At 44.8% G+C, this 14,821-nt stretch overlaps 1 protein-coding gene across 3 annotated transcripts in view; it reads right to left on the reverse strand.

Annotated features, from left to right (window-relative positions):
• ash2l (ASH2 like, histone lysine methyltransferase complex subunit) overlaps positions 1 to 11,509 on the reverse strand; it is a 30,728-nt gene extending 19,219 nt beyond the window's left edge. For 2 of the 3 annotated variants that reach the window (XM_033014002.1, XM_033014000.1), the window contains exons 1-7: positions 11,435 to 11,505; positions 10,121 to 10,184; positions 8,552 to 8,700; positions 5,756 to 5,844; positions 4,037 to 4,131; positions 2,149 to 2,244; positions 406 to 501 (exon numbers count right to left, since the gene is read on the reverse strand). In XM_033014002.1, the coding sequence (XP_032869893.1) occupies positions 406 to 501; positions 2,149 to 2,244; positions 4,037 to 4,131; positions 5,756 to 5,844; positions 8,552 to 8,700; positions 10,121 to 10,184; positions 11,435 to 11,490 (645 nt within the window). In that variant the 5' untranslated portion in view covers positions 11,491 to 11,505. Of the gene's footprint in view, positions 1 to 405; positions 502 to 2,148; positions 2,245 to 4,036; positions 4,132 to 5,755; positions 5,845 to 8,551; positions 8,701 to 10,120; positions 10,185 to 11,434 lie in introns of all 3 variants that reach the window. The other variant, XM_033014001.1, reaches the window with a different exon arrangement.
• Positions 11,510 to 14,821: the final 3,312 nt, after the last annotated feature.

The following is a 14,821-nucleotide window of genomic DNA, read 5'->3' on the forward strand; positions in this document are numbered from 1 at the left end:
CTTTATGGACCCGACCCGAAATTTCACTTTTCCATGTTCCCCAGAAATGCTGCCTGACCCGCTGAGTTACTCCAGCACTTTGTGTCCTTTTGTATAAACTAGGATGTGCAGTTCCTTCTTTCTACATTTTTTTTACCAAGCTTAGCAGTAATTCTCAAGAGCTCCATGCACAGTAGGACAAAAGAAGCACAATCAGAGAGAGGTGAAGTTCACAGACAGCAGGTAATGCCTAACAGATGCAAATGCATTTGGACAGGCAAATCCAGAGGCAAATGTTGTAGCAGATTTTCAGCAGCTGATGCATGGGTGGAGTGAATTTATTGGATGTGTAGATATTTCACTGATGATAAAAATGAATAATATTTTCTCTGTCACTATGGCAGTACATCTTATCATGGTTCTTACCTGGTCTAGCAGTCCAAACTTTGGGTAATCTTCCTGTGAATCTTTGCTGCCAGGATCCGGGTTCTCCTTCACTAGAAACACATCCCGTTCTTTGGTCTGAAATAGCAGGCATACGAAATTGGTAAAGGGTTCCACCAACCCTCATTGTAACCTGGCTTTAACCATGGTAACTCGAGCCAGTTCTGCCTCTACACCACATTTACATAGTCATTCAGTTTGGTTGCTCTGCCAGTGAGGTGACAAACTAGCACACTTGTTGTACCAATGCTCGCAGCAGGTGTAATCTTGAAAATCCCATGCGACGAGAATAAGGAAACATGAGGTGCATCCTACAATATTTTCATCACACCATTAGTTGACAAGTCTTCCAACCACCATCTCCAGAGGAGTTGAAACAGGTACTATAATATGCCCCTGTCCCACTTAGGAAACCTGAACGGAAACCTCTGGAGACTTTGCGCCCCACCCAAGGTTTCCGTGCGGTTCCCGGAGGTTGCAGGAAGTGGAAGCAGGTAGGGAGACTGACAAAAACCTCCGGGAACCGCACGGAAACCTTGGGTGGGGCGCAAAGTCTCCAGAGGTTTCCGTTCAGGTTTCCCAAGTGGGACAGGGGCATTATTTACATTTAAAAGGCATTAGGACAGGTACATGGACAGGAACAGTTTACATAGAAACATAGAAAATAGGTGCAGGAGTAGGCCATTCGGCCCTTCGAGCCTGCACCGCCATTCGATATGATCATGAAAACCCATGAAATCTCTCTTTATATAAACTTTTGATCTCTCCTCTCCTGGTTTGGTACCATTTTTTGATATGGTCTTGAGGCACATCAGAATCCTTCACTCGTTGCCCTGCAGCCATTCGCAGTGACAACTAGACCCAAACCTTTGACCTCAACCGGCAACAATGACCAAGGACAATTAAACATGGGCAATAAAGGCTGGCCGTGAGCAAATTAGAAATGTTTTTAGTTTTAGAGACACAGTGTGGAGACAGGCACTTCAGCCCACGTTGACCATCGATCACCATACACTGGTTCTATTTTTATAGCTCTTCCACACACACACGAGAGGCAATTTACAGAAGCCAATTAACCTACACCTTGCACGTCCTTGAGATATGGGAGGAAACCAGCTCCCGGAGAAAACTCACGCGGTCAAACACCACACAGACAGCACCCATAGTCAGGTTCACACCGGGGTCTTTGGCGCTGTGAGGCAGCAGCTCTACCGCTGTGCCACTGTGTTTCCCTACTTTTTAAACGCTATCAAAACCAAGCTGTCAACATCGTGCAATGACCATGCACATGGCATTACTACAGATATGTAGCATATAGATAGAGATAGATAGATATAATTTATTGCCACACAACCAGGGTTGGTGGAAATTTGGGTTGACTAAATAGAATGAAGATTGGCGTGGTACATGGTACAAATCTGTGGTACATGGTTTGTTATTCAATTTTGTTTGATAATGCTTAAGTGAATTACTTTAGGCTGACAGCCAGTTTTGTGACCATTAGTACAAGCTCTTGAAACGCTATCCAGCGGCAACCCATAAAATTAAATCCCTCCAAGATCTGAGGCACAAGGCATCTGTGAGACAGACAAAAAGCATCTTTGTGACTGGAGAGAGGACGTGTAATGCAGAGGAAGAAGCACGTTTAACGATAATATTATCACCATCTATTAAAAAAAACAAAGATCACAGGGGAATATGTTCACCCAATGAGACGTCACTCACCATTGTCTTCACGATGTTGTTTGGCCAAGTGATTTTGCTAGGTCTTTGTCGGGTGGTCAAACACTCCCAGTACTTGTCGATAAAAGGTATGATATCCTACGGAAATACAGAACAAAATGCAAGAAATTAGAGCTGCATTTAAGGGAAGGAAACACTCAATATTACATTTCAAAATCCTCAAATAGGTGCGCCGGTTTATAATTCAATTCCCCTTGCCTGTACGTCTGCAGGGAAACCTGCCCTTTGTGGTTTACGGTGCAAGAGGAATTTGTTCTAGAGCTTACGTGTCACAACAGTCAGGAACATTTGATTAAAGGTTAGCTCCAAATCCTGTAAGAAAGAACTGCAGATGCTGATTTAAATCGAAGGTTGACACAAAATGCAGGAGTAACTCAGCGGGTGAGGCAGCATCCGTGGAGAAAAGGAATGGCCGATGTTTTTCTTCAGTCTGAAGAAGGGTCTCGACCCGAAACGTCACCCATTCCTTCTCGCCATAGATGCTGAGTTGAATCACCCGCTGAGTTACTCCAGCATTTTGTGTCTACCTTAATTAGCTCCAAATATCTTAATATGTCTACCTTAATTAGTCTACCTTAATTAGCTCCAAAATTCCCCACAAGTGCACAGTGACACCTAGAAAGGGTAATCATGACAAAAGGCAGCTCTGTGCAGAAGCAAGGAACTGCAGATGCCGGTTCACACAAAAAAAACACAAAGCACTGGAGCAACTCAGTGCCACCCACTGTGTTACACCCGGCTGACGATCACCATCTATACTGAAATGAAAACCAGTTGTTTGGGGAAAGTGCAAGCAGGAAGCCATTTCGACAGTTTCACAGAGAGAAAAAAAGAGGAAGGGGAAAAGAAATTCTTATTGCAAAATAGTGAAGTAACTCTCAATACCGAGGACACATGTCCAATCAAACCAGGTGCAAATCTAACCTCAACACCCCTAACCGCCTCAAAGTCACCCAACCCTGCGTGGAATAAAGATGTCCTCCAGCATCTGCAATGCCAAATCAAATGCTCTGCATTATACTCTTTTTAAAAGTCACCACCATCAGGAGTTTGACATTTTCATTGAGATAGTTGAAGGGAACCAGAAAGATAGATTTTTGATTAGTACAGGTGTCAGATGTTATGGGGAGATGGCAGGAGACTGTGGTTAAGAGGAAGAGATATGGGCTGAATGGCCTAATTCTACTCCTATCACTTATGACCTTATGATCTGCGGTAGACAAAAGTGCTGGAGAAACTGAGCGGGTGCAGCAGCATCTATTGAGCTAAGGAAATAGGTAACGTTTCGGACCGAAACGTTGCCTTCGCTGAGTTTCTCCAGCATTTTTGTCTACCTTCGATTTTCCAGCATCTGCAGTTCCTTCTTGAACATCTTATGATCTGCATTGTTGGACTACACTACAGACAAAGTGGCACATAGAGAGTCCACTGCAAGGCCCTGAGATTCATCCTGAACCATACAACCTCCCCAAAATCTCCCCCTCACAAACACAAGAAAGGTCTCGACCCGAAACATCGCCTATTTCCTTTTTGCTCCATAGATGCTGCATCACCCGCTGAGTTTCTCCAGCATTTTTATCTACCTTCGATTTTCCAGCATCTGCAGTTCCTTCTTAAACATTCCTGCGTTCCCTTGTCCCTTTAAGAATTTAGCAAAGTTAAACAACTCAAAAGAGGGAGTTGTTTCTCTGCAAACTTTGGATTCTGGAAGAGAGAACTGTAACAAGCTTTGTTTTCCTAGTTCTAGGAAGGCAAACCACTTTTGGGCACAAATTAGTTAAAAACTAAAATATAAACAGAAGACAACAGAAATACACAGGTCAGGCAGCATCTACAGAGAGAGATACTCCACAGCAGCCGAACAGCATACCTTATCCTTTAAAAACATGGTCTTAGGATGCTCGTCCTGAGTTCGGGAACGCCAGGTCAAATTAGCGAGACCCGTGAGGCACATTTCCTTCAAATCTACAGGGGGGGAAATAATAAACTTACATTTGTCCTGCATCTCTCACAATCTGTTCCGAAACACTCGACGGTCTCTCATAGACGCGTGAAATGCCGTCATCGATGCAAGACCCAAAAATAACAGTGCAAGGATAATGAACAAATATTTTCCAAAACACTTGAGAATTTTCCAGCTCTTACAAATGGTCCCAGGGGAACTTTATAAGTGCACGTAATATAACAGATGGGACCTTGGTTCAATATCTTAGCTGCAAGCTGTTATCACTAACAGTGCAGCATCCCCTAAGCCCTGGTAACTCATTACAAATTCCAGATAATTAAAACTTAGTACAGCATCACGCTCTATGAAGACATGCCTATCAAATCATGGAGAAGAACTTCTTAACTCAGGCCTCCTAAGAACAGGTGTAATGTTTGGGTCAATGAACAATTGACTCCCCAGCTCATGATCGTAGCCTGAGAGGGACAAGGACTTTGGTGGTGTAAGCAAACATTTGGGTGACAATGAAATTGGACCGACGGAGGATAGAGAAATGCCCTTTGGCACATCACGTCTATGACGGCCACCAAAGACCATTCCCATACTAATCCACAGGGATCTGTGCTGGGCCTGTTGAATGGTGGAGTCACAGGGAGCACTGATCCTTAAAGATGACAACACACGTAGATAATGTGATTAAGGAAGCACGTGGATTATTTGCCTTCTGCAGTTGGGGTGCTTGAACAGGGAGATTATATTCCAACAGGGAACAAGAGCAGGGAGATTATGTTCCAACTTCATAAAAGCATTGGTCAGACTTCAGCTGGAATATTGCATGCAGTTCTGGTCGCTATACTGTACAAAGGATGCAATAGTACAGAGGAGATTCACCAGTGTATTGTCTGCAATGGGGCATTTCAGTTATGAGTGGAGGCTAGAGGATCAAGGTCTATTTCCATGCTGTGGAGGGGGATAAGAAGGAACAGGAATGAGGTATATAACATTATGAAGGGTATAAATTGGGTAAACTGTGGGAAACCTTGCCTGCCCCCTCCCCCATCAGACGTAGGGAAAAGTAAGAGAACAGATTTAGGGTGACGGATGAGACATTTAATGGCACAGCTGGTAGGGACACGGGTTAGATCCGGACCTCGGGTGTTATCTGTGTGGAGTTTGCCTGTTCTCCCTGTGACTGCATGGGTTTCTTTCGGGTGCTCCGGTTTCCTCCCACAACCCAAAGGTTTGTAGGTTAATTGGCCTCTGTAAAATTGCCACCAATGTGTAGGGAGAGGACAAGAAAGTGGGATTAAGATTTAGACTTTCGAGAAACAGGCCCTTCAGCCCACCGAGTAGGCGGCGACCAGCGATCACCCCGTACACTAACGTTGTCCTACACACTGGGAACAATTTACAATTTTACCGAAGCCAATTAACCGACAAACCTGTATGTCTTTAGAGTGTGGGAGGTAACCGGAGCACATGGAGAATTCCACGCACTCACAGGGAGAACATACAAACTCCGTACAGACAGCACCCGTAATTAGGATCGAACCCAAGTCTCTGGTGCTGTAAGACAGCAACTCTACTGCTACGCCACTGTGCCGCCCTGATAACAATCAAATAAAATGATTGTTTTTAACTTACTTGCTTGTTTTCGGAGGAAGTACGTATTCCCACTGTGGTGGCACAGGTTGCAGTGGAAAATATAGTTCGTCATGAACGGAAGACACGAGCTGTTAAAAAGAAAAGTCAGAATTAGACAACAATTGAAAGGCAAAATACTGTAGATATGGGAAATATAAGATAAAACAAAGTGCTAGAAATATTCAACGAGGCAGCAGCATCTACAATGACAACAACATGGTTAGCATTTCATGTTGATGAAACAATGAACCGGAAACATTAACTGTTTCTCACTCCACAGAAGCTATCTGACCTGCTGAGTAACTCAGTATGTTCTGTTTTTAATCAGAATTAGTTACAATCCATTAATCACCAGATACTAAACATTTCAGCATAAGCTTATTTCAATCACTGAAAATAAGACATAAGTGGAATTCCTGCTTAAAAACCTGTCAAACCACCTTCTGAATTTGCATTTCTTTTTGTTTAAACATGCAAACACAATCTGTTACTCAAAAACTAGCGTTTAAGTCGTAAACCTCAATGGTTTTTTTCCCCAAAGGAGAAAGCTTTCCCCAGTGCTGTCAATATGCAACTTTGTTCCCACAGTTAACCTAGTGTAACTACCCACTGAAAGGACAAACAACGAGGGGAGACAGCAAATCCAATCCTGCTAGCGACAAATAAAAAAACCAATGGCATTTTGTTGTACGTTTGGTGGTGAAGAGCTCAGGAGCAACCCATGAGGTTCAAACAATAAATCCTGTAAAGATTAAAGACATCATGTTGAAGCACAAAAAGCTGGAGTACTTCAACGGGTCAGATAGCATCTCTGGAGAAAGGGAATATGTGACGTTTCAGGTCGAGACCCTTCTTCAGACCCTCTTAAAGGGGATAGACACAAGGAGGATATCTGAAGGGTCTCAACCCAAAACGTCACCCATTCCCTTTCTACAGAGAAGTTGTCTGACCCGCTGAGTTACTCTAGCTTTGTGTCGATCTTGGGTTTAAACCAGCATCTGCAGTTCCTTCCTACACATAGACATCATGCTTGTGAGCCCGTCTTATGTGTATAGACCCGTTAAATCCAACGGCAATCTGAAACTTCTCTGATCTGCTAATATTGATCCGATCTTCTACTTCTTCTTGCGTATGCCGTGCACAATCTAAAGTTGTAGGACAACTTGTTCTATTTGATCTTATTTGATTGTGCACGCCGGGTTGATTGCATTCGTCGAAACAGGGCGGACCACGTGAAGGTTGCAATCTCCCACCCCATTGACCCGATGATAATGGGGGATAAAGCGGAAGAAGGAGGAAGGATGACCAACTGAACCACCAGCTGACTGCAACCTTGGAAGTAATCTCTCGGTGGTGTTGCCATCTACTGGCCAAGATGCGGCCTATACTTCCTGTCAGCTGTCAATCATAGCCAGTGGGCAAGAGGTATAAAAGACCCGACAACATTGCCAAGAAAAAGAGGAAGAAAGGCCAATTTGGGACAGAGGGAAAGAATTGTTTTCTATTTAAACCACCATAAACACTCTTCTCTGCGCAGCTTTATTATCTCCCGAACAGCAAAATGCCATTCTGCCCAACTGTTCAATGCCAATGTCAAGATTCAAGAGAGTTCATTGTCATGTGTCCCAGATAGGACAATGAAATTCTTGCTTTGCTTCTGCACAACAGAATATTGTAGGCATAAATAAATACAGAACAGATCAGTGTGTCCATATACCACAGAATATATATATATATATATATATATATATATATACACACACACACACACACACAAATAAGCAGATAAAGTGCAATAGGCTATTAAAGTTCAGATTTTTGTTTGAGTTGAGTTTAATAGTCTGATGGCTATGTTTATGTCCCACGACAGTTTTTCCTGCCCCCCTTGCCCCAACCCAATCATCCTTCCTGTGCAACCATTACCATTCCAAACTAATATTTATCTAGCTCCTTCTTAAATGCATCTATGCAATTCACCTCAACTCACTGCGGTAGCACGTTTCATATTCCATTGTCACAGCCAGTGATGTTTTCTTCCAAATACTCTTTTGCATTTCTGCCCTGGAGCTCTGTTGTTTAGAGTTTATCGATATAGCATGAAAACAGGCCCTACAGCCCACCGTGTCTATGCCGACCACTGATCGCCCGTTCACACAACTTCTATCTTATCCCACTTTTGCATCCACCCCCTGCACACCACAGGCAAATTACAGACGGCCAATTAACCTACACACCTGCACGTCTTTGAGATGTGGGGGGCCAACTGAAACACCCAGAGGAAGCCTACGAGATTACAGGGAGAACATGCAAACTTCACACAGGCAGCACCCAAGGTCAGGATCGAACGTTGCAGGCCAGTAGCTCTACCCGTTGCACCACTGTGCCGCCCCAGTTAAAATGATCTGCTCTTCAAACACTTCTGCTGTTTTAAGTTCCTCTGATCTCTTTTGTGCAGAGAAGGAGACCATGTCCCTGCCCCGAAATGTAACAAATCTTCCCCAGAATGTTTTAATTTTAGGGAAACTAAACATTGTCAGTGCGGCCAAATTAATGCTTGAAACTAGTTTAACAGGACTTCTCTGCTTTTCAATTCTATTGTTTAGAACAAGACATTTGGTGGCTATCCTGACCAAATCCACCCACCTACAATGTAGTGAGTTCACATCATGGACTCAAATTGAAATTAATGGTCGGATTAAGCTGAGAGAAAAGTAATGAACCAATTTCAATATGCAGGGCCAGTGGCCGCTCAGACCGCACCCCTGACGCAGGGAAGAACCAAGGAGAATTACGTACGTTGTATCAAGGCCAAATGTGTCTGCTGAAAACCATTTCACACAGATGCCACACTGAAGCTCCACTCCACCAAGGTGCCGCACAGATTCCTCCTCCATTGCCCCTGCCTGCTGGGCATCGGTGGCTTCAGTGCTGTCAGCGGAGACCTCCTGGAAAAGTAACGCATGGTTCAATTGGAGATACAGGGAACTGCAGATGCTGGAATCTTGATCAAAACACAAAGTGCATTCAGTCTGAAGAATGGTCCCAATCTGAAATTGTCGTTTATCCATTCCCTCCACAGATGCTGCCTAATCGGCTGAATTACTCCAGCACTTTGTGTGTTGCATATGTCTCAATTATTGAGTGCAGAACTTTAGACTTTAGAGATACAGAGCGGAAACAGGCCTTTCAGCCCACCGAGTTTATGCCGACCAGCAATCACCCTGTACATTTGCACCATTCTACACACTAGGACAATTTATAATTTTCAGAAGCCAATTGACCTACAAACCTCTATGTCTTTGCAGTACGGGAGGAAACAGGAGCCTGCAGAGAAAAACCACGCGGTCACATGTAGAGCATACAAACTACATACAGACAGCACCCCGTAAGTCAGGATTGAACCCAGGTCTCCAGTGCTGTAAGGCAGCAACTCTACTGCTGCACCACCCCTAATACATTGCATTTCGACATACAAAGGTGGATTTAACAAACTGAGTACCAGGAATGTGGCAAGAGCTATTAACACTCAAGCAGGCAGTACAAAGGGCAGTTCAGTGAACGTTCGCAACTTTGTCAGCGCCAAAACGTGGCGACTCACGTGTACTGCCTAGGTGAGGTTGTATGCAAAACAAAGCATTTCACTGTACCTAGTACTAGTGACAATAAAGTATGCAAGTAAGAACTGCAGATGCTGGTTTAAATCGAAGGTAGACACAAAATGCTGGAGTAACTCAGCATCTCCAGAGAGAAGGAATGGGCGACGTTTCGGGTCGAGACCCTTCTTCAGTCTGAAGAGGGGTCTCGACAGTTAGATGGGTAGGACAGGTTTGGAGGGATATGGGCCAAACGCAGGCAGATAGGACTAGTGTAGCTGAGACATGTTGGCCGATGTGGGCAAGATGGGCTGAAGGGCCTGTATCCACTATCATTCTATGAATCTCTATAACTCAATCCTTTACCCGATGCAGGATCCAAGCCAGTGACCTCTAGCATCTAGGACAGTAGGTGTAAGAGAGCGTCACAGCCACCAAACTCCCCTCTGAATTGTTCACCACACTTCTGTGTAAATATACCACCCATTCCTTCAATTGAATGTCAGTTTTACAGGCAAGGCCCATATGAAGTAAAGATGTGAGGGGAAAAACAGATCGTCATTACTTTCAAAACACATTGCTGCAGGTCAGTTTAAGATGTGTCCTAACAGATTGCTTTGTGCATTACCTGAAAGGAATGCAGGATGGCGATTTTACAATCAGGACAGTAAATCCTTTCAGACTATAAAAAGCACACTAACCACTGCCAAAAGATCACTGTTCAACCTGAGGAGAGCTAGCCTCATTCACACAAAAACACCATAATACTTACAATATCTTTACAACCAGAAGACTCTGAATCCACGTTAACAGCTACATCGGCCATTGCAGAATCGCTGGAATTAGACATATTCAAATTAAACGCAGCTGAACTTAGTTCAACCAATAACATAATGAACTGTGTAGGGGGGAACTGCAGATGCTGGTTTAAAACAAAGATAGACGTCCTCTGAGCGAGGGGTATATGTATATATGTAATTAGTTTGTTTATACTATTCTTATAACAAATGTAAATTATTTATACTATTCTTATAACAAATGTCAAGCACTTTGGCCAATGAGAGTTGTTTTTTAAATGTGCTATATAAATAAATGTGACTTGACAAGATGCTGGAGTAACTCAGCGGGACAGGCAGCACCTCCGGAGAAGGAATGGGTAACGTTTTGGGTCGAGATCCCTTTTCAGACTGATCAGTCTGAAGAAGAGTCTCGACCCAAAACATCACCCATTCCTTCTCTCCATAGATGCTGCTTGTCCGCTGAGTTACTCCAGCATTTTGTGTCTATTTTCAACATAACGAGCAGCCCAATCGTAGAAAAATGCTAAGAAAACAATAAGATTCCCCTCCCTCTAACCCCTCATGCTCTACTCCTGTCCTATCATATTCCCCTCCCTCTGACCCTTGATGCCCCTCAATACACACTCTCTGTACCCCAAATCTTGTTGCCCCACTTGCTCCCCACTCGCATATACCCCACTGTTGCCTCTTGTAGTATTCTTGTGGACCCTGAAACCAGTTGCCCCTTGTGCTCCCATGTCCCCCTGACTATTTGCCCCAGTCCTTCCCCCCCCCCCCATTAATACGGACGCAGCGCCGCCTGCTCTCCCCATTCAAATCACCCACACCCCGACAACACGGCCACCGCCACATCTCAGCTTCCATCTCCATCTCTATCTCCTCCTCCCCCTCCTTCTCCCTCCCTCGCCTCCTCCCCCTCCCTCTCCCTCTCCTCCTCCCTCTCCCCCCTCTCCCTCTCCCCCTCCTCCTCCCTCTCCCTCTCCCCCTCCCTCTCCTCCTCCCTCCCCCTCCTCCTCCTCCTCTCCCTCCCCTCCCTCTCCCCTCCTCCTCTCCCTCTCCTCCTCCCTCTCCCTCTCCTCCTCCCTCTCCTCCTCTCCTCCTCTCCCCCTCCTCCCTCTCCCTCTCTCCCTCTCCTCCTCTCCTCCTCCTCCTCCTCCTCCCTCTCCCCCTCCTCCTCCTCCTCCTCTCCTCCTCCCCTCCTCCCTCCTCTCTCCCTCTCCCTCTCCCTCTCCCTCTCCCCTCTCCCCCCCTCTCCCTCTCCCCCATCTCCATCTCCATGTGTTTACCTGCCGCAGGCCGCGGGTGTGCCGGGCCCAGAGGGTGCCTCTGCCACCGCCGCCATCTTGCCGTCCGCCCCACTATCACGTGACCGCTCCCGCCCCGGCTTCTTAAAGGCGCGCTGACTCTTAAAGGGGGGAAGGGGGGGAGAGAGTGAGCCGATCTTAAATCGAAATGACCCCCTTCGATTGTCAAGAGTGTTTTATTGTCATGTGTCCCAGACAGAACAATGACATTCTTACTTGCAGCAGCACAACAGAATATGTAAACATAGCACACTGTAAACAATATAATAAATGAGAAACAAAAGTTCAGTGTGTGTATGTATAAATATATATATATACACATACTCACAAATACATAGAAGGGTATGAAGAAGGGTTTCGGCCCAAAACGTTGCCTATTTCCTTCGCTCCATAGATGCTGCTGCACCCGCTGAGTTACTCCAGCTTTTTTGTGCACCTCACAAATACATAGGCGTGTAGGAAAGAACTGCAGATGCTGGTTTAAATCGAAGGTAGACACAAAATGCAGGAGTAACTCAGCGGGACAGGCTCTGGAGAGAAGGGTGACGTATCGGGTCGAAACCCTTCTTCAGACACACATATACACTTGGGAGGTTGGTCTTGGAGGGGAGGATGCTCCTCAAACTGCGGAGCACCCTGTACAATACAGCTCACCCCCTCCATGACACTCTGGTCAACCTGAGGAGTCCCTTCAGCCACAGACTGGTTCCACCACGATGTAGGACATAAGGTGATCCTTCTTCCCTGTGTCTATCAAACTGTACAACTCCTCCCCCTTCTGTCGTGGGGTAGACTGACCCCCCCCCCCCACTTCCTCAATCTTTGCACATCCCCAAAGCCTTTCTACTCATCACTCTAATTTCATGTTTCATGTATTTCGTGGTTTTATGACTGTTGGCAGATTAATTGCCCTCCTGCGATAAGTAAAGTTCTATCGTATTGTCCTACATCTTGGTTGAGTCAGTCTATATATAGGGGGGTTGCACGTAAGGTCACTGGGTCATAGGGCTTGACGCACGGAGCCGCTAAATCCATCTGGAGGACATCCGTAACTTCAGGTATATGTTATTAATGCAAGAAACGCGTACTTTCCTACCTGTTAAAAACCGCCAAAATGTTGAATTTTTGCGCTGAAAAAAATTGTGGAAGTTGGGGTAAGTGTGAGAGACATGTACCCAACTTCAGAATTCCAAAAGTGAAGCGAAATGAAGGTAAAGAGAAGCATAACTGAAGGGACAAAAACAGCTAAAATGCTTGGCGAACATTGGCCGTGCAGATATCGGAATTGGAAATATTGTGAATTATCGCGTTTTCTCACTGCATTTCATCAACCATAAGGCATTATTGTGGTTTTTCTTGATTCCTTTGGTATCTAAAAAGTCTCAGAAGTGATAAATCTGGCTGTAAATTTTGCTTCAGAGGCATTTTCTTTTTGTATGTAAAAACCCACTTGAGGACCATTGGCGATTTTAAAATTTTACAGCCAGATTTATCACTTCTGAAACTTTCTAGATGCAAAAGGAATCAAGAAAAAAACACAAATAATGCCTTAGTTGATGAAATGCAGTGAGCAAACGGCCAATGTTCGCCAAGCACTCTGGCTGTTGTTGTCCCTTCAGCTCTCGCTTCTATCGACCATCATTTCTCCTCACTTTTGGAATTCTGAAGTAGGCTAAATGTCTCTCACGCTTATCCTGATTTCCATAATTATTTACAGCACAAAAATTGACAATTTCGGCGGGTTGTAACGGGCCCGCTACGCTGGAAACAATGGTAAGTGTTTACCTGCAGTTCATCGCGTGTACTCCACTTGGAGTAGCGTAGCAACAGTACGGGTCATGGGTCATGGGTCGTGACCCAACTACCGTGAAACCTCCCTATATATATATATATATATATATATGCATTATATATATATATACTGCACATACCACAAACAGCTGGAGTAATTCAGCAGGTCAGACAGCATCTCTGATGAAAAGGAGTAAATGACATGTCGGATCTGGACCCTTCTTCAAACGTTCTCGACCGCAAACCACCAATTCCTTTTCTCCAAATACCAAGAGCCTTGGAACAATGCAGTAGCAGATCCCATTGAACAGTTCATGTCAACATTCCACTCTCCACACGATGGCAGCAGCATCCAAAGGTACATTGCAATATATCATTGATTTAATATTTATTTATTTCAATGTGTATAGTCACAGTGAAAAAGCTTGCTCTGCATGCTATCCATCAGATTCTATAATATATATGACTACAATAGATCTTTTTCTGGAACAGCATGTACAGATTCGCTGTGTTCTGACGCCATCTTACAACTTCCAAGTCTCTGGAACCTCCAAGGAGATGTGCAGTTTCTTATATTTCTCACATGAAGGCCTGGAGTCCTGGCAGCACTGGATCAAAGTAGTGCTGGTCAAACTGGCCCAGCGCGATGCCATCGGCTCCTTCCACCACTGCGCCAACAGGACTGCGACTCACGACATCGTTTTCTCTCCATCCCTCAAGAGTCAAGAGTGTTTTATTTTCATTTATTTCTACAACTTTGAGGAAAGGCTGGGGGCATAAACAGTGGTCAGAGGGATCACAGATCAGCCTTCTTTGAGACGTAGATAGTCTTTGGCAAAGATCCTATAGCGAGCAAGATAGATCACTCGACGAAAAAGATGTAGTGCGGTCATGGGCAGATTCATGGGTAATTTTTGGCCCCATTTCCGTAACCGGCTTCCGTCTCCGCACCAAAGATCCCATAGGATACTAGTGCGGAGACGGAAATCGGTTACGGAAACATCCTCGTAAAAATAAAAGTTATTTGGAAAAAATCTTCTCCTCATTTTCAGAATTATAATTTATTAACACAAACTGTTCCCCCGCAACGTTGATTACACTGCGAGTCGGGTCGGGTTACTGAAATGGAATGAAAAAAGGCCCACGTTCTGCTCCGTTGCGTACTGCACGTCAGCCCATTGCATTAAGAAGGAGTGGTCTATCTTGCTTGCTATAGGATCTTTGCTCTTTGGTGGGTTTGGAAGGTGAAACCATCTCACAAAAGAGGGAATCATTCACAAGATAAGCTAACAAGGCAGAGAGGAAGTGTGGCAAGGAGATGGGTGGGAAGATGATTGATGTAGGAAGGAATTGCAGATAGAAACATAGAAAATAGGTGCAGGAGTAGGCCTCGGCCCTTCGAGCCTGCACCGCCATTCAATATGATCATGGCTGATCATCCAACTCAGTATCCTGTACCTGCCTTATCTCCATTCCCCCTGATCCCTTTAGCCACAAGGGCCACATCTAACCCTCTTAAATATAGCCAATGAACTGGCCTCAACTACCTTCTGTGACAGAGAATTCCACAGATTCACC

Source organism: Amblyraja radiata, chromosome 39 (assembly GCF_010909765.2).
Source record: "Amblyraja radiata isolate CabotCenter1 chromosome 39, sAmbRad1.1.pri, whole genome shotgun sequence".
Classification (NCBI taxonomy): domain Eukaryota; kingdom Metazoa; phylum Chordata; class Chondrichthyes; order Rajiformes; family Rajidae; genus Amblyraja; species Amblyraja radiata.